Below are 19001 nucleotides of genomic sequence, written 5' to 3'. Positions count from 1 at the left end.
CTCCGTCCGCTGACCAGGGTCCACCTGGGGCCAAAGCCCTTGGGACCCACCCAGGGCCAGGGCCACGGGGTTATCTGGGGTCTGTTAGTGGTGGCTGCCCGGGGGCCTGGGGGGAGGGCTCGGGGAGCGACTAGAGATGCCTGCCACGGGGGTGCTAAGCCTGCACCCCCCAGGCTGAGGGCACTTGGGGTCACGTGCTGCCTCAACTCAGACACCCGAGCGCCCTGGGGACACCTGTGGAGAAAAGCAGGGGGGAAGGGGGCTGCGGCCTGGACTTGGCCTGTCGCCCGGCCCAGCGAGAGCACCTTGGGTCTTACCTGATCGGTGCCGGCTGGCCACGCGAGAATGACCTCCTCCGGGGTGGGTCCCTGGATGCCCCCACCCTGGGACGCAGGGGCTCCCAGCACACTCGCCCCCAGACCCAGAGCACATCCCGGCACTGGGCTAGTTCCAGGCGAAGAGGCATGAAGGTCCCCCACCCCCACAGTCCCGACCCAGCTCCTCCGAACCGCCCCCTCTCAGCCTACCTCTCCTCCACCAAACCCTCCCTCCCGTGCGCTCAGGCACCTGCCGGTTTCAGGCGCTGTGCCAACGGCACCCTGGCACCCCAAGGATGCCTCTGCCCTGGACAGGACAGCGCTGCACCCCGGGGATGGGAGCTGGCGCCCCCACCTCCCCAGCTGCCGGCCTGCCCTCCCCGCCCATCTCGCCCCTCCCCCGCGAGCCTCCATCTGCGTCCCCCCACCAGCCTGGGGCCAGAGGAGCCCCTGGAGGTCCCGGTCCCGCTGGCTAATTGGTGCTCCAGCTCCTGCCTGCGGGCTGGATGGAGACAGGTGCTGAGCGGGCCTCACACTTGGTTTTCATTAAGGCCCCAGACACCGCTGGCTGCAGGCCAGGCCCGGCTCACGCGGGATCCAGCCCTCCCTGGGGTCCAAAGACGGCCAGCGGCCAGCGGGAGGGGTTCGCATGCACAGGAGAGCCGCAGGCATCTGAGGCTGGAGGCGGAGGGCCACCCTCGCCGCGCTCCTGGGGGCTGGACCCCTCCCCCGGGCCGCCTTCGGTTACACAGCCCCCCAGGGGCTGGGGGGCGCCCGGGGAGCCTGGGCTGCACGCCGTACCCGGGCGGCTCCGCGGGACGCGGGCGGTGGAGGTGCCCTACCTGTCCCGGGCGGCAGGTTGTCCTCGGAGAGAGGGGCTGAGTGGCCGCGGGAGGCGGCGCCAGGTGCGTGTGCAGGGGCCGCTGCGTGCGGAGGGCTGCGGGCTCCGCGCTCCCCTTCCTGCGGCTCCCGCCCTGCTCCGCTTCAAAGAGCACCCACGAGCGGGGTTCCCAGGGCGGCGCGCAGCCCAGTGGCGGCTCCGCAGCGCGGCCGCCTTTATAGCTGTCAGGCAGACAGGGAGGAACTCACACTTCCCACCAGGCTGCTCCCCCCGCCCGCAGCGGCCTGGCGCACACTTTAACCCGCTCCGCGCCTCTGGAGCCCGGCCAGGCCGGCCCAGCTGCCTGCTCACTGCTGCTTGGCCTGGGAGCAGCCAGCAGGGCGGCCGCCTTCCCGGCCGGAGCTCAGAGTGGTGTGACCTGTGTCCAGACGGAGCGGCCTCTGGCCGGGGTGTCGCAGCGGGAGCCCAGCCTCGGCCCGGCTCATTCTGCCTCCAGAGGGGCCTGGTCTCTAGCGCTCCCAAGTATGGAGCCTGGGCTGCGTGAGGCATCCAGTCTGCTCGCTCCATTTTACAGATGGGAAGACTGAGGCCCAAAGGGGAGATCACACTCCCCGGTCACCCAGCCAGGCTCTGAAAGGCTCTTCTGAGAAGCAGAGGCCTAAGCAGGTGGAGGGGCTGAGGGAGACCCAGGAGGGCTCAGCCAAGGGCTCCAAGGAAGGGACAGAAATGGCCACGGCCTGCTGACCAGATGGCCAGAATGGCCAGGGCCAGCAGGGGTGGCACAGGGAACTCTGTGCAGATGTTCGACACTAGCTCGGCGGGGCACGGGGCCTGGCTGGGCCCACGCCAGCTGGGCATCCCCGGGGAGGCCAGGCACAGGGCTCCAGGCCCACTTCCTGCTGAGTCAGAGCCTGGAGCCCAGACAGAGGGGTCAGCCCCCGGGAGCTCGGCAGACCCCAGACTGGCGAGGCCGCCCTTGAGGCCAGGCCCCCAGAGCCCACCCTCCTGGAACACGGAGCCTCCAGATGGGGCAGCACCTGGTCAGGTCACCTGAGCCCTGTCCTCCGCCCCCGGTTCCGCAGCACAGGTGTCATCGGCCCCCGGCGGCACCGGGAAAGCCCGCTCCTCCCCTCTGTCCTCCTGCCAGAGGGACCGTGGCGGTCTCTTCGGTGGCCTCCTCAGCAGCGGAGGGTTACCCACCTCCCCCCTGCCCGGGAAGGCTCAAGCCTGCGTCTGGCCGCCAGCAGGCATGACTGGGAGGGGAGCGACCAGGAATCATAGTACAAACAACAACGCCCGCTGCCCTGCACCGGGCTCTTCCCGTGCCCGGCCATGGGGCCTTTGCTGTCCCCACTCTACAGATGGAGGAACTGAGGCTCCAAGACGGAGTGACGCCCAAGGTCGCACATCAGGGACCCGTGCTCCGCTCCTCTCCGTCCGCGGGGTTGTCGCTGTCCTGGTCCCCATCCCTGTGACCCTCGGGGACGCAGGCCTTACTCAGCGGCTTCCTGGGGCCCCAGGGATGACCAGTGGATCCATGACTTGAATCGGGGTCCACACTGCCCCCTGGGGTCGGCGTGCTGCAGCGCAGACACGATGGAACACTCCCCCCACCCCCACCCCATGCCCTCACAGCCAAGGCAGCCTCTGCCCCTTCCCTTCCTCCAGCCCCACCAGGGCCCTGAGCTCTCCCGCCAGCGGGCCCCAGGGTGACTGCAGCTTCCCTCGGGAGGGACCCCACAGCCGACCGCTGGCCAGACAGCGTCTGGAAGACAGGCCTGCCGCCCTCCCCTGCCGGGTGACCTCCTGCCGGCGTGTCCCCCTCTGCCCCCAGGAGCTTGCTGGGCTGCCCCCGAGGGCCACCAGGGAGCCCCCAAACTCCAAGCCCGCAGGGAGCCCCCGCTGCTCTTGCTCCTCTGGTGGCCTGGAGTTTCAGGGGAGATGCCGGGAGCCAGGGAAGGCTTCTGGGGGCCTGGCACCCTAGGAACTTGGGGGATGCAGAATGAAGCACAGGCGGGAAGAGCCTCTGAGGCCTCGGGGGCCATGTGGGGCCGCTGTCAGCCCCGCAGAGAGACCGTCAAGCACCCCCCCCGCGCGGGGGCCCAGCCAGGCTTCCAGGGCAGGAGCCCTGACGCCCCGGGGCCTCCTGGCCGGCTGCGCCCAAGTGACCAGAGAGCCCCTGCACCCCCATCTGCACGTGCTCGGCACCCCAGCCCTTCCAAGGCCACCTCCTCCAGGAAGCCCGCAGGCGCCCCAGCACCTTGTTGTGGCTGCCCCATTGGGTCAGAATCATCGTTGCCGAACTGTGCTGCCTCCCCCACCCCCACCGCCACCCCCACCCCCAGAGCAGGGTCTGCGCCTGGTTCACGCTGCATCCTCAGCATGGGGGGCGGGCAGCATGCAGGGTGGATGTGGGCGGCGCCTGGGGCCCACCTCCTCGTCCCTTGGGGGTGAGCGTGAGCTGTGCCCGCTGCTCTCCTGGGGCAGAGCTCCCTGCTGGCCACACCCTGTCCCCGGGCCCTGGAGAGGCGCTGGGACGCCTGGTGTGTAGGAGACTGTAGGCCACCAGAGCTGTAGGGTGTCTGAGGAGGAGCGGGGAACAGGGCAGCGGGCACGTGGCCAAGGAAGAGGGGGGTGGGCGGGGGAGGGGCGCAGCGGGCTGTGGGGTGGTGGCCGCTCCTGCGCAGCCACACGAGCAGAGCAGAGCTCAGACGGTCCCCACACATGGACCAGAGCCCGGGGGAGGGGGCGAGGCCCGGGCACCCAGAAGCCAGCCAGCGGGTCCCGAGGGCGGCCCGCCTTTCATCACCCCCGACGCCCAGGGTCCGGACAGCAGAGCTCTCGCACCCAACAGGGACCGGGCCCCTGAGGAACCATTTGGCCGGGCCCGGGGAGGGCCAGGCCCCAGGGGGCAGCCCAGGAGCCCATGAGCTCCCTGTGCCGGGCCGGGGGCTGGACACTCGGAGGAACCACCGCAGGCCTCGGGGTGGGCAGTGGGAGTCAGGACCCCACACGGACCTCTGTCCCCTCCTCTCCTGCTGCTCGGCCACATCTTGAAGTTCAAGGGGAGGACCCAGAGGGGTGAGGCCACGCTTGCTCCAGAATCCACAAGAAAGAGGCTCCTTGGTCCCCAAATCTGGAGCAAGGAGGAGACCATGAGAGCCCGGGCGTGGCTGGGACCTGCGCTGCTGCGGCGCACCAGGCACAGGCCACCACCACGGGGACAGCGGGCGGCCTGGCTGTGACTGGCGGCGTCTGGCTGCATCGCCTGCCCAGGTGGTCGGCCAGCCTGGCGTCCAGGGCAGAGCTCCAGCGGGGACGGCGGAGTCTGGTGTCGCCCCAGCGAGGACGGACAGTCTCCTGCCCAGGGGGGCGCCCGGCTCTAGGCCACCAGGCCTGTCACCAAACTCAGGCTGGGTCCCCAGGAGCTGGGTCCCGCCCTGCCTCGCCCTCTACCTATCGAGGAGGGATTCAATGAACAGCAGCCCCAGCAGCCAAGACGGGAGAGGCGGGGCTTGGCTGTGCAGTGCGGGCAAGGCTGGGCTCCGGTCCCCGCCGGTCCCGCTCCCGGGTCCCTCAGCAGCCATTCCTGCGTGAATGGACGGCGAGGCCTCCTTTTAGAAGACACCCCCACAGGTCTTACGTGGTTTCTGAACAGACGCTCAGCGAGGACCTCCTGGGGCCCCGGCCAGAGCCCCGCACACGCATGCCCCCCTCTGAGCAGGGCCGGTGCGAGCTCCCGTTTGCAGGTGAGGACACTGAGGTTCACGGGGCAAAGGGCACGCCGGGTCCCAGGGCAGGAAGGGGCAGAGCCGTGGCTCACCTGGCGCACCTGACTCATCTGGCACACCTGGCGCACCTGACTCATCTGGCACACCTGGCGCACCTGACTCATCTGGCATCTGACTCACCTGCGCACCTGGCGCACCGGCTCACCTGACAGTGCCCAGGAGCTGGGGGCGGCACGTGAGCAGCTCATTTTCAGCTGGCGGTTGACGACAGCACATGATGCTGTCACAAGCCCCGCTGCAGACACGCAGACACACAGACACGCAGACACACAGACACGCAGACACACAGACACGCAGACACGCAGACACATAGAAACACAGACACACAGACACGCAGACATACAGAGACACAGACACGCAGACATACATACACATAGACACGCAGACACACAGACACATAGAAACGCAGACACGCAGACACATAGAAACACAGACATGCAGACACATAGAAACACAGACATACAGACACGCAGACACATAGAAACACAGACACGTAGACACATAGAAACACAGACACAGAGACACGCAGACATACAGACACGCAGACACGCAGACACGCAGAAACGCAGACACAGACACTCAGACACAGACACGCAGACACAGACACACAGACACGCAGACACAGAGACACAGACACGCAGACACAGAGACACACAGACACGCAGATACACAGAGACGCAGACACAGACATGCAGACACAGACACGCAGACACTCAGACACGCAGACACTCAGACACAGACACAGACATGCAGACACACAGACACGCAGACACAGAGACACACAGACACACAGACATGCAGACACAGACATGTGCGCAGAGCAAAGGCCAGGCAGCAGTGACGACCGGGGCCCGAGGAAGGGACTGGGGGCAGCGCAGCCCCGACCACCTCCCCAGGCGCAGGGCCTCGGCGGCCCCACACGGAGAGCCGCAGGGCCATGCGCCGGGTGAGCAGGACCGCGGGGCGGTGCTCAGACTTGGAGGACGCACACGCAGCAGCTGGCCCAGCGTCCTGGGCCGGGCAGACAGACAGACAGCTGTCCCGGAGGCGGGAGCCGTGGCATTCCAGGCGTTTCAGCACCTCCATAAACCGCCTGCCCTGGCCCGGGAGGGGTGGAGGGGCGCAGGTGGGGAGTCCCCACTGACCACGCTGTGGCTGCCCCCTGAGGGCCACCCCGCCCCGGGGCCCAGTGTGGCTGATGCCGTTCATAGGCAGAGCAGGGTGCCGGCCGGGGGCTGGGGGGCCCAGGGCGCGGGCTGAGACACTGGCCGGCGTGGGTGCTGGGCTGGAAGCGTGTCCGGCTTCGTGCCTCCCTGGGCCCAGTCTCCTCCGCGGTGACATGGGGACCGAGGGCACCGACCCGGCCCCGGCGCTGACAGGCCCAACGGGACCAAGTAGGAAGAGGCCCTGGCGCGGAGCCCGGTGCGCGGCCGCGTGAGTAAGTGTCTGTGTGTGTAAGTGGTTTTCAAGACACTCGCGGTCCACGGGCTGGGAGACGGGAGGCGCCCGCCGGTCAGGAGAGGCCGAGGGCCACATCCGAGCAGGGGTGGCAGCAGATGTGGGGGTCCTGGCTGAAGGAGGGGGTGCGGCTGTGGGGTCTGGTTTGGCCAAAGCGGGAGCAGGTGAGGCGGGGTGGATGGCAGGCAGCTGGCGGGCGAGGCCACGGGAGGGGGAGGCCGGGGATGCCAGCGCACGTCCCCGCTGATGCAGAGCCTGCCCAGGGCGAGTGGGCGCCCAGCCCAGCCTGGTCCTGGCCCCCCACCCTGTGCCTCCAGAGGCAGTAACACCCCCAAAGCGGCCGCCTGTCTCTTCCCCTCGGCCTCCCCCGCTCCCCGCTCCCAGGCCACTCGCCCCCCTGCTCCTGAGAGAACCGAGGGTCATTTCAGTCCTGCTCCGAGCTGGACGCCTGCCCACCGCCAGCTGGGCTGTCTCCAGGCGGCCAGGTCTCGGACGGGAGCCACATGCAGGCCACCCCCCTCCACGCTGCAGCAGGCTCCCAACCTCGGGCGGCGGCTCACGCCCAGACCAGCCTTTCTGCAGGGGCTCCCGGGCTGCCCCCGGCCCAGCCACCTGTCTCCCCACCAGCCCCTCCTCGGCCCCCTCCTCCTTAATCACCCAAACACATGTGCACCGCCCTGGCCTTCCTCCACCGCCTCCCCTTCCCCACCCTCCCCCAGCTCAGCCTGGAGTTTACAGCTGCAGCGCACACACTCACACACACTCACACACACTCACACACACTCACACTCACACACACTCACACACACTCACACACACTCACACACACACACACACTCACACACACTCACACTCACTCACACACACACTCACACACACACTCACACACACACTCACACACACTCTCACACACACATTCACTCACACTCACATTCACACACATTCACACACACAATCACACACACACACTCATATACACTCACACTCACATTCACACACACAATCACACACACTCACACTCACACACACATTCACACACTCACACACATACACACACATTCACACACACAATCACACACACAATCACACACACTCACTTATATACACACACTTGCACGCACGCACACACTCATATACACACACACGCACTCATATACACACACACTCATACACACACACTTGCACGCACACACACACTCATATACACTCACACTCACACAACCACACACACGCACGCGCACACACACTCTACACACACACACACTCACGCATGACACACACTCATACTCACACACACTCACTCATATACACACACACTCATATACACACTCACTCATACACACACACACTCACACACTCACTCATATACACACACACTCACGCACGCACACACACACTCATATACACTCACACACACACACTTGTGCATGCACACACACACACTCACTCATATACACACACACACTTGCGCACACACACACACTCACACACTTGCACATGCACACACTCACACACACTCATATACACAATCACACACACACACACACACACACACACTCACACACACTCATGCACAAAACCAGTTGTGGAAAGTGTTCCTGCTTCTGAGCAAGGGTAATGGCTCCAGAGAGCTCTCTGCTTCTGACATCTAGTCGCATTTCCTCCCGCACGTTGTCCACTCCTCCTGGGGGCTGGGCTGGGGTGGGGGTGGGGACGGGCAGGAGCTGAGGGGGGCGGGGCAGGGACAAGCAGGGAACCCCTGGCAGCCAAAGGGGTCGCCTGCCTCTCACTCAGCCACACACGCAGATCTGGTCCCGCGTTTGGAAAGGGGACTGGGCTCCTGACTGCCAGGCTGCAATGTGTACCCCTCGCCCCTGGACTTTCATTCATTCTTTAACAGCCATTCCTTCAGCAGATGTTGGTTGGACACCTCCCGTGGGCGAGGCCCCGCGGCGTGGTGGGTGCTGGGTGGCAGTGAGGGGCCCGGGAGGGGCAGGGCCTGAGGGCATGGGGGAGCCGGGTGTGCGGTGGGGGAGGAGCAGAGAGGGCCGGTGGCCCGGTGGTCCCCTTTGTGGGTGCTACAGGGAGGCACTGAGGACATGGAATAACACGGCAGACGGACCGGGTGGGATCTCTCAGCACAGACAGCGGCACTGGGCTAAGGCCCAGGTACGACTCCAGTGAGATTTCTGGGAAGGTGCGAGGCGCTCCCAGAGGAGGGGGCGGGGCAGCCAGGCCTTGGGACCCAGGAGCGAGCAGCAGGCGTCTCTGCGGACTGGGAGGCACAGGCACCGCTGGGCCTCACGCCTGCCGACCCCACGCCCTGACTCACTGCCCGGGAGAACAGACTGGTGGCTCGTCCACCCGGTCGCTGCTACTGGCCCGGCCACGGAAGGCGTGAGCCACCTGACACACTGTGGGCGGGTCCCGGGGGCTCCCCAGCGAAAGATGGAAGAAAGCCAGCCCCCCGAGAATGCCCACAGCAGGATTCCCTCTGCAGGAAGTTCTAGAACAGGCCACGCCAGCCATCGGAACAGCGGCCGCCGGGAGTCGCTGCGAGGGACGCGGGAACGCCCCGGGTGACAGGGAGGCCGTGCTGGCCACACGTGCATGCACTTATCCAAAGTCATCACGCTGTGTGCCTAGCGTCATCCGTGACATCGTCGCACCATCGTATCGGGGTAAAAAGAAAGACACAGAGTAAACGCTGTTCTTTTGCTGACAACAAACAGATGAACGCGTCGGGCCGTCCATCAACCAGGCAGTCAGTCCCGGGAGGCTCAGCCTCGGTGGCTCACACACTCTCATCGCTCTGCAGCTGGAGGTTTAGGGGGCAGCCTCCCCAGCGGTTCCCCCAAGACTCCTTGCAAGAAGGGAGGGCAGCTCCCAGAAGGATGGCCAAGGAAGGCGGAGAAGGCAAGCAGCAAGCCTGGAGACACCCCGTTCTGTTCACTTCCCGTGGGAAACAATGACCAAGCCGAGAAGAACGGCCGCGTCACTCGTCTAGTCGCCATGGAAACACAAGCGGGAAAAGAGCAGGCGAGTAGCAAGGGCGTGTGGGCTGGTAACCCGGGAACTTTATCTGCAAGGTCCTCTCAGCGTCTTAAACAGCGGTTCTCAACCTTCCGAACGCCGCAACCCTTTCACACAGCTCCTCATGCTGTGGTGACCCCCAATTTCACTGTTACAAATGGAACATAATGAAAGCACAGTGATTCCTCACAAAAACAATATGTCATTACAGATGTGTTTTCCGATGGTCTGAGGCGACCCCTGTGAAAGGGTCGTTCGACCCCCAAAGGGGTCGCGACCCACAGGTTGAGAACCCCTGGTTTAGAATCGGCTGAACCGTGGGTTCTCTCGGCTCTAGCTGCCACGGACAGGTGCCTGGAACCCGGGTCCACGGATGCGCTCCCCCTGGTCTGCCCAGCGCCCTGGGCGGGGGTGGGGGGTGGGGGTGGGGGGGGTGGCCGGGTGCTGGGGATGGAACTCCTGGGGACTTGCTCCTCCGCCTCCAAATGGCCTCCTTGAATCAGCAACGCCGGCCTCTCAAAAAATAAAAATACAAAAACCTCAGAGACAAGTGCTGATCACGTGGCGCCTCAGCTGTTGGACCCTCTGGGGTGTTGCCCGACATGTGCACGCAGATCCCCGCCCCCCTTCGGGGCATTTAAACCACAGCTGCCCGCGGAGCCCCTGCGCCCGCTGGCTTCCCCTGCCCCGGAGAGGACGGCCCGCACCCGCCCCTCCAGCCGCAGCGCCGTCCGCCCGGCCCATGGGGTCACTCGTGGCCAAGCTGCTCCTGCCCACCCTCAGCAGCCTGGCCTTCCTGCCCACCGCCAGCATCGCTGCCAAGAGGCGCTTCCACATGGAGGCCATGGTCTATCTCTTCACCATGTTCTTCGTGGCGGTGAGTCTGGGCTGGGGTGGGGGGCGGGGGACCCGGTGGGGCACCCCCCCCACAGGCGGAGCAGAGGGGCTGTCTCCCTCCCCCTCCCCCACCCTTTCCTCTATTTCCTGATGAAGAAAGCGATTTGGAGATGAAAGAAAAAGCCCGGAGTCCCCGAGAGAGAGGGTTGGGGGAGCCACTCCTCCCCTCTGACCTCAGTTTCCCCGTTGGTGCCAGGAAATCGCTCCGGGATTGGTGTGAGTGAGACCAAGCCCCTCCCAGGGGGCCAGCGTCAGGCCACTGAGGACAAGCCCTTAGGTGCCCTTTTCTGGCCACCGGGCAACGACTCACGGCCACCGTGGCTCCCTCTCCCCCTCCCCCCCTCCGGCTATAAGAAGAGGGCGGCTGAGCAGGGAGGACAGGGAGCCAGGCCCAGGGCGGGTGAGCGGCTTCGGGAATGTGCCGGGCCGGGGAGTCCGCCTCCAGGACTGGGGAGCTGGCCCCGAACGGGGCCTCGTGTCTCCTTGGGGCTTCCCTGTCTCTCTCTTCGGGCCCTTCTTTCTCGTTCTATTTATAGGCCTGGATGAGTCTCTCTGTGCCCGCCTCCCCCACCCCGTCTCCCCGTGGGTCTCTGCCCCGCTCTGTCGCCCTTACTGGTTCTCTCTGCGTCTTGTTTTCTGTCTGCATCTCACCCTTTTCCTTTCTTTTTCTTTGTCTGTGCCTGGTTGCCTCTTCGTTTCTGGAATTACATCCCCATGGGATTCACTCTTTCTAAACCGCTTGGTGTCTCCCTCCAGCTCTGATCCCCTGGCCCTCCGTGTGTCTCTCCGATCCATCCATCCCTCTAGCGTCTGTCTGTCCGTCTACCTGCCTAAGTATCTACCTACCCAATCAATCCTCTGTCTGTGTGTGTAGCTACCTAGCTAAGCAGTCATCCCCCCGCGCACCTGCCCCGCTCTGGTCTCAGTGCCTTCCTGCCTCCCGCCTCTGCTCCCCCGAGGCCTGTGCTGGACCCGCAGAGCGGCTCCTCTGTGTTCCTTGATCACCTTCCGCAGACCCGTCCTTCGTCCTTCGCTCAGCCCAGCTCCCCGAGGCCAGCCTCGGCCCCCCAGCCTCCGGGGGCGAGCGCCAGGGTGTGCGGGCGGCGGGCGGTGAAGTCTGTGGGCACCCCTGCGGGCACCCGCGTGCTGGCAGACTCGCGCCCTGTGTGGGGCCTGCAGCGAGACAAGCTGGGAGCTCACGGGCCGGGCGGGCCCGGTGCTCGGATGGGATGGGAATCCCGGGGGCTCGGCTCTCCGCCTCTGGGTGGGGGGGCCTCGGCGACAGTGATGCGGCCGGAGCCAGCGTCCAGGGCGCGGACTTGCCCTGTGAGCCTGGGGCTGTGACCGCTTATTGGGCAGATAAAGACCTGAGTCCCAGAGGCTGAGCCCGTCTGGCCAGCACCAGGCGTGCTCTGGGCTCGGCTTCCTCGGCCGTGGACTGAGCTGGTCCAGTGGCTCCTCCTGGGACCCCGCTCGGGTGAGAGCCACGACGTCTATTCGAGATGAGACACGGGGCACGTGGTGGACGTGGGGCTCCTGTGTGGGTACCAGGTCTCAGGGCCGGGGGCGGGGCCGGGGTCTCGTTGCCCAGGCCCGGTGAGACCAGCCCAGGCCACCACAGGCGCCGCCAGCCGGCCTCCCCCCTCCCCGCCCGGGCTGAGCTGGCCCCACAGCTGCGTCCCCACCGCCGCCCCACCCGGCCGCGCCCGCCCCGCCCGCCCCACCCCGAATGCAGGGCAGCTGCCTCCGGTGACAAATGTCCTCGGCCTCAGCCGCACTCGGCCCCTTTCTCTGGGAAGCCCTGGGCAGCTTCGCCGGGCCTGCCTCCCACCTGCTCCTGCCGTGTCCGGCCGGGACCCTCCCTGACAGTTGCCCCTTCCGTGCGGGACACCGGCCCCGGGCTCTGTCACGTGGAGTCCCTGGCCCGCCCCACGGAGAGGGCGTTCTCGCCCCGTTTGACGGCAGGGGCCCTGAGCAGCCAGCCGCTGGCCTCAGCTCACACGCAAGGTTGCTCTCTGCCACCAGGCGCCCAGCCGTGCCCGCCCCTGCCAACCCCTCGCCGGGCCAGGCCTGCCCCGGCCCCCAAAGGTGGAGGGAGGCCTCACCTGCCCACCTGTCCAACAGGATGAACCCGGCAAGGGCCTCGGGTGGCCCCTCCTGGACCAGCTCTCCTTAAACCCCTCCAGCCCCTGCCCCCCTGGCCCTGCCCCCCTGGCCCTGCCCCCCTGCCTCTCCTCCCTGACACTCCCTCCTCCGCCCCCCCACCCCCACCCCGCAGGCCCTACCTCCCTGCCCCTGCCCTCCTGACCCTGCCCCCCAGGTCCTGCCCCCCTGGCCCTGCCTCCTGACTCTGCCCCCCTGGCCCTGCCCCCCTGGCCCTGCCCCCCTGACCCTGCCTTCACAGGGCAGACAGTTGCTGAGCACCACCTGAGGGGAGCTGGGGCCACGGCCAGGATGAGACAGATTATTCCTGCTCCTGGTGGGGGCAGGGCACAGACACTGCCCAGAATATCAGAGGAATTAAGTCTGGAATCGTACACGGTCATCTGTGCTACGGAGGAGAGGCTGGGGGCGCTGAGGGAGACGCAGTTCTAGTGGAACAGGGGGGCCGGAGAACATCCATGTCACTCACAGGGCCTGGCTCTGCCTACAGAGCCACGGGGAGCAGAGTCCTCCTCCCTCCTCTGCCCCACAGGGATTGAGCACCTTGATCAGACTGCACCTGAAGCCCCGCTCCCCGCTCCACAGTCATGGCCCCCGCTGCTTGCTGTCCTCTAGCCTCTTCTTGGCCACATCCAGAGCTCAGCACTGAGCGGGTCTGAGCAGAGCAGGGCCGCAGGACGGTCTCTCCCCTGCTCGGGGACCCCGTTCCTCTAATGACATGCCCCTCGGTGCACCTGAGTGAGCGTCAGGTCACCGACAGCTGCAACCAGTGAGGGCTCGAAGTTGACCCCACTTGCTCCACTCGCCAGGTGAGCCCGGGCTGCTGCCCCGAGCCGCCCGGCGCCTCCGGACGCCGCTGTCTGTCCACCTCCGCCCTCCGCCAAGCTGGGCCCATCAACAGCCCATTGTGCCGGCCCAGCCTGTTTATGCCATGGAACTTGTCAAAATAATTACGTCATGTCATTAAATACGACTTCGCATGACGAAATGTGTGCCCGAGAGGAGAGTTGTTTTCTGTGAGGAATAAGTTGACGGCTTTGAAAATATGCCATACGGGCCTTTCGCTCTGGAAATCGCTGTTAAAGCCGACGTTGGACGAACAACCGTAAGAGCCCAGGGGCGGGTGGGCGCCCGGGGCGCTGCGCTCGGTGGGCGCGGGGTCTCTGCGGCCTCCCCGCACGTGAAAGGAACAGGAGCGGACAGCTGCAGACCGGTAGTTCTCAAAGTGGGTTCCCCGCCGGCAGCACCGGCACCAGCCTGAACCCCTGCAAAAAACGCAGTCTCAGGCCCTAACCCACGCCCGCTGAGTCAGGACTCCCAGGACCCTGAGCCACCGGAGTCTTCACAAGCCCCCGGGGGTTCGGGTGCCCACGCGGGTCTGAGAAATTCCCCTGCGGGGTAGCCCCGTCAGCAGAGGGTAAAGTGTGGGGAGAGAGTTTGGCACCCCCAAAAGAGGCCTTGGCCTCATACCCAGAGGCTGGTGAAAGGGTGGAGGGGACCTCCGTCAGCTCCGTCTGAGTGGCGCCCAGCCGGGCACAGACCCCTGGGACCCGTTTCACAGGTGGGGCCATGAGCGCTCTCCCGGGGTCTCCAGCCAGGGCGGGCCTGCTTCCCCAGGGGCCTGGCTCGGCACAGACAGGCTCGGGGTCCCGCGCTGGGCCCTGACGGCCGGCCTCCCGCAGCTCTACCACGCCTGCCACGGGCCCGGGCTCTCCGTCCTCTGCTTCGTGCGGCATGACCTCCTGGAGTACTTCAGCGTCTACGGCACCGCGCTCAGCATGTGGGTCTCGCTGATGGGTGAGTGGTCGCCCGCGCAGCCCGGCCCGGCCCCCCCACCCCCACCCTGACGCCGCCCCCCTCCCCCGGGGCCGGGAGCCCAGTTCCCGTGTTCACGTCCTTTTAAAGGTACACACTGGCCCAGGGCTTGTCGGGACGACCCAGGGGCTCCCGCTCCAGGTCCTTCGCCCGAGAACCCCTCCTCCGGCCAGGCTCGGCCCCCAAGACCCGCCTTCACGCCCACAGTTCGGCGCGGGTTTGCGGGAAGACAGGCTCCCTCCAGAGCACGCTGTCCCATCACCTACCGTCTCTCAGACCATGTCGGGCGGGCCCCACCCCGCGGGCTCCCCAGGTCTCTGTCCTGCTGGGTCCCCGGCAACGGCTGGAGCCGGACCCTGTGTGACCGGCTGGGCCCAGGGTCTCGCTGGCCGAGGGAGTACCACCCACACCCGGGCCGCCGGGATGCCCCGGGAGAGCAGTGGCCAGGAGGGCCAGGGGCCGCTCAGCTGTCCCGCGCTCTCTCCCGGCCCCTGTAGCATTGGCCGACTTCGACGAACCCAAGCGGTCAACCTTCGTGATGTTCGGGGTCCTCACCATTGCCGTCCGCATCTACCACGACCGCTGGGGCTACGGGGTGTACTCGGGCCCCATCGGCACAGCCGTCCTCATCATCGCGGCTAAGTGGGTGCGTACCGTGCGACCCTCAGCAGACGGGGCCCCTTCCCTGACTGTCTCCTCTCACCTCCCCCCACCATGGGCAGGCGGGCTGGGCACAGCTTTGGCTAAAACACACAGAACATGGCCCTCTGGTGCCCTGGCCACACAGATCCGGTTTGTATCGTGTCTGTGACTCACTAGCTCGGGACCTAAACCAAGTTACTGAGCCTCTCTGCCTCAGTTTCCATATCTGTCAAGTGGGCGTTACAGCAACAGTCCAGTACCCACCTCATAGGGCTGGTTCAGAGATGACGCCTCTTAAGTCCTGGCACAGAGCTGGCTTCGAATGGCTCAGAAAATAGGGACTATTTACTCCTATTCTCGAAGAGAGTCGGTGCTTTGGAGATGCAGTACCAATTGGAGATGTGGCCTGGGTGAATCTGGGCAGACTTCCTGGAGGCGGTGGGCCTCCAGCTTGGTTCTAATGCGAAGGGAGGATGTGGTGTGAGGTTGACAGGAGGATGGAATTGCTCATGAGTACGGAGGCAGCCTGAGTTTCCGACACCGACGGCCTTTCACTGGGCACCCCGAGGTCTGACACCCACAAGGCCCCTCACACATGGTCCCCGGGCCTCCCTGGACCCTCCGTGGTCCCAAGGCCCTCCTGGCTGCAAGAACCAAAACGTCCTCCCCTAGCCCATGCTAAAGTGGGCACTGCAGCAGGACGGACCCAGCGCCGGTTCCTGGGTCCCCAGAGCAGGGAAGGGGCTGAGCCCTGCGGGGAGCAGAGCCCAGGCCTGGCACGCGGAGGGCGGCACTCCGGGAACAGGGCTCGGGCTGAGCAGGGGGTGCAGACGGTGCCCACAACCCATTTTACAGACTCAGGAAGGTCAATCAAGGCCTGGTGGCCAGCTCTCCAAACACCTGCTCCTCTCCACCCCGAGCGTCGAGGCTCTATTTAGCCGTTTGGTTAATGAAGACATAAGGTACCGAGAAACCAGTGAGGGAACAGAGCACGGCAGGGCGGCCCCGGCCAGGCCTTGACTTTCCAGCGAGAGGAGAGAAGAGGGATTCCCCACTCCACGCTGGGGGAGCACAGCGGCCCTGGGCTGACCCGGGAGGCCCCCCAAGCAGCCTGTGCGGGAGAGGATTGTGCTGGGTCCCCATGTCCGCCCGAGGCAGGTGCGCTCAGGACTGGCTGGAATGCAGAAACACAGGCTCCTGCCTGCTCCGGGCGGGCCGCTCCTCCCACAGCCCCCAGCGGCCCGAGCTGCTGCTCGCTAACCAGCCGGGAGCGTCACTTGCTCACGTCCGTCCGCTCGAAGGGCCTCGGGCTGTGGGCCCGGCCTCGGGGCTGAGCGGGCGCCCGCCTGCCTGCATCGGGCTCAGCGTGTTTTCTAGACCGTGTAATGCGGGGTTTATTTTGGATTTTCAAGGGCAGTTGTTTCCAGGAAGGAGGGGGGATGTTTCTCCCAGACGCTCATCCCTACTATTTTTTATTTTATTCCTTTTATAAAAAATGATTTTAATTGATTTTTTAGAGAGAGAGGAAGCGAGAGGGAGAGAAGAGATAGAAACATCATGATGAGAGAGGAGCATCACTGACCGCTGCCTCCTGCACGCCCCTCACTGGGGATGGAGCCCCCAACCTCGGCCTGGGCCCTGACCGGGAATGGAACCGGTGACCTCTTGGTTCCTGAGTCGATGCTTAACCATGAGCCATGCCGGCCAGGGTTTGGGAGCAGCGGCCCGCAGAGGGGGGAAGTGGAGAGCGGTGTGTGACCGGGGGCTGGGCAGGGCCGGGCAGGCAGGACCCAGGGCCGGGCAGGACTGGCTGAGGAGGGCTCCCGGGCCGCGGGCACCGCACCCTGGGTCACAGTGGCCGCCCCCGGCGCTGCCGCCACTATAGCAGGTCCCGATTCCTCACGGGCTGTGGCAAATTCTAGAAAACTGAAACTGGGCTTCGTTTCACCAAACTGGACTTGGACAAACACTGCCCTGAGCCAGGGCCAAGGTACTCGTGGGCTTGGTGGCGCCACGCGGGGGGCTGTGCTCTGGGGGTGCTGCCTGGCCCCCGGGGCTCCCACGAGGGGTGCAGCCACGGGTCTCACTTCCACCCAAAACGTCTGTGCTCTGAGACACCCGGCCCTGGCGGGTTTCCGAGACGTGGACCTGCATTATCTCACCATGTGGGGGCGTGAGCCCATCTTCCTCCGTGTAAATGCCGCCGGGGCCCAGGTCAACGTGCGGCCACGCTTGTCTAACAGATAGGACTGCGCGTCCGTTGACCATGGAAGCAGCAAAGGCGGTCACGGCCCATCACAGGCGCCCCGGAGCCACACTGGCGGGCAGGCCCAGTGCTCCGGTCCCCACCCCACCCCCGGCTGTGAACGGCTGGGGTGTCCTTCCCCTCGGGGCTCCCCGCTGGCTGGGACAGGGGGCCATGCAGGGGCTGGTTGCATCTCACACAGGTAGGCAGGGGTGGGAGGCAGGGGTCCTCGTGTGCCCCTGGGCTGTGGGCTCCTGCGGGTTCTGCAGCTGCCGAGTGGGATCCATGTCGGGGTGTCTCCCCGAGGATGACGGGGTGTGAGCGCCCGGGGCCAGCTCTCCCCGGGACTCAGGGCGGCCACTGCCGGGCGGACACTGCGACCTAAGAGCCTCCCGTGGCCGCTGTCCCCGCAGCTGCAGCAGATGAAGGAGAAGAAGGGGCTGTACCCCGACAGGAGTGTCTACACCCAGCAGATAGGCCCCGGCCTCTGCTTCGGGGCCCTGGCCCTGATGCTGCGCTTCTTCTTCGAGGTACCCAGGTGGCGGGGGAGGGAGGGGGGACGGGGGGGGCACAGGGGGGGTCCACAGGAGCCCACTTCACAGGGCCACCCTCCCAGGCAGGTGCCGGGTGCCTCCCACATCCCTGGCACCACTGGCATCCTGCAGAGCTGGCCTCTGAGATGAGCAGGAGGTGGCCTGGGGGGAGGTGGGAGGTGGAGGGAGGGAGGGGGGAGGGAGGGGGGAGGGAGGAAGAGCCTCAGCTTCAATGTCAAAGGCCCAGCAGTGGCTCATGGCTCAGACCGTCAGTGCTCTGGGGTTTGGTGGCAGGAAAGACCAGCATGGGCTGGACAGTGAGGGGAGGTCAGGGAGCCAGAGTCCCAGGGACTCGGGAGGGGTCGGGGAGGAGCCTATGGCGGTGGCAGGGGCCGGGCACACAGTAGGTGCCCTCGGGGGAGGGGCCGGGAGAGGAGGGAGCTTCGGGGACAGGGCAGAGGCACACTGACAGCCCTCCCCCCGCAGGACTGGGACTACACCTATGTCCATAGCTTCTACCACTGCGCCCTGGCCATGTCCTTCATCCTGCTGCTGCCCAAGGTCAACAAGAAGGCGGGGAGCCCGGGGCCCCCCGCCAAGCTGGACTGCTCCACTCTGTGCTGCGCCTGTATCTGACCTTGACCCCCGACCCCGGCTCCAAGCCCCGCCGCCCGGTCTCGTGCCTGGCGCATCCTGCTGTCCTTCTCGCCCCCGAGTGTCCAGGAGCGACTCTGCCCTCGGATTCCGAGGGTCCCGGGGATTTGGGGGGCCCTCTGTGCCCAGCGCTTCCAGAGAACCCACTTCCTGAGTTCCTGCTGGGGCCGAGTGACGCCTCCTCCTCCCGGGCCTCAGGCGGCCGATTACCGGCCTGCAGCGCCCTGGGCTCGGTCCTGCCACCGCCCTTCCCTCTGCACCGAGAGCGCCGCCCGGTCCCCGCCAGAGGGGTTCTGCCCACCCCTGGCCTCCTGCCCTCCCCACTCTGTCCGTTCGCTCTCGGCCCTGCTCTCACGCTCCTGTCCCCGGCCCGGCTCCGAGCAGGCCCACTCGCACCCTGTCCTGGCCCCAGCCTGCCTGCCCCAGGGCCCACCCCCCGCGGGGCCCCTAAATCCGCTGTTCTGATGACAATCACCAATAACAGCACCTCCCCTTACTGATTCCTGCGAGCCCACGTGCGTGCCGTCTCTGTCCCCTGAGCCCTCGCCCGGCCTCCGCCCGCCCGGCTCCTCGCGTGGGAGGGCGGGTCTGTGTGGGGACCGTGAGCAGAGG

General features: G+C 66.0%; 1 protein-coding gene across 1 annotated transcript; it reads left to right on the top strand.

The window, feature by feature from the left end:
• Window positions 1–10149: 10149 nt before the first annotated feature.
• On the top strand, window positions 10150–18801 carry MYMK (myomaker, myoblast fusion factor). The gene is made up of 5 exons (XM_059658463.1): window positions 10150–10317; window positions 14183–14297; window positions 14813–14961; window positions 17616–17732; window positions 18222–18801. Exons 1-5 carry the CDS (start codon window positions 10183–10185, stop codon window positions 18369–18371), a joined length of 666 nt encoding a protein of 221 aa, XP_059514446.1. The 5' UTR covers window positions 10150–10182; the 3' UTR covers window positions 18372–18801.
• Window positions 18802–19001: the final 200 nt, after the last annotated feature.

This window comes from Myotis daubentonii, chromosome 11, assembly GCF_963259705.1.
Source record: "Myotis daubentonii chromosome 11, mMyoDau2.1, whole genome shotgun sequence".
In the NCBI taxonomy this organism is placed as follows: domain Eukaryota; kingdom Metazoa; phylum Chordata; class Mammalia; order Chiroptera; family Vespertilionidae; genus Myotis; species Myotis daubentonii.
This window is presented reverse-complemented; position numbering and strand designations above follow the sequence as displayed.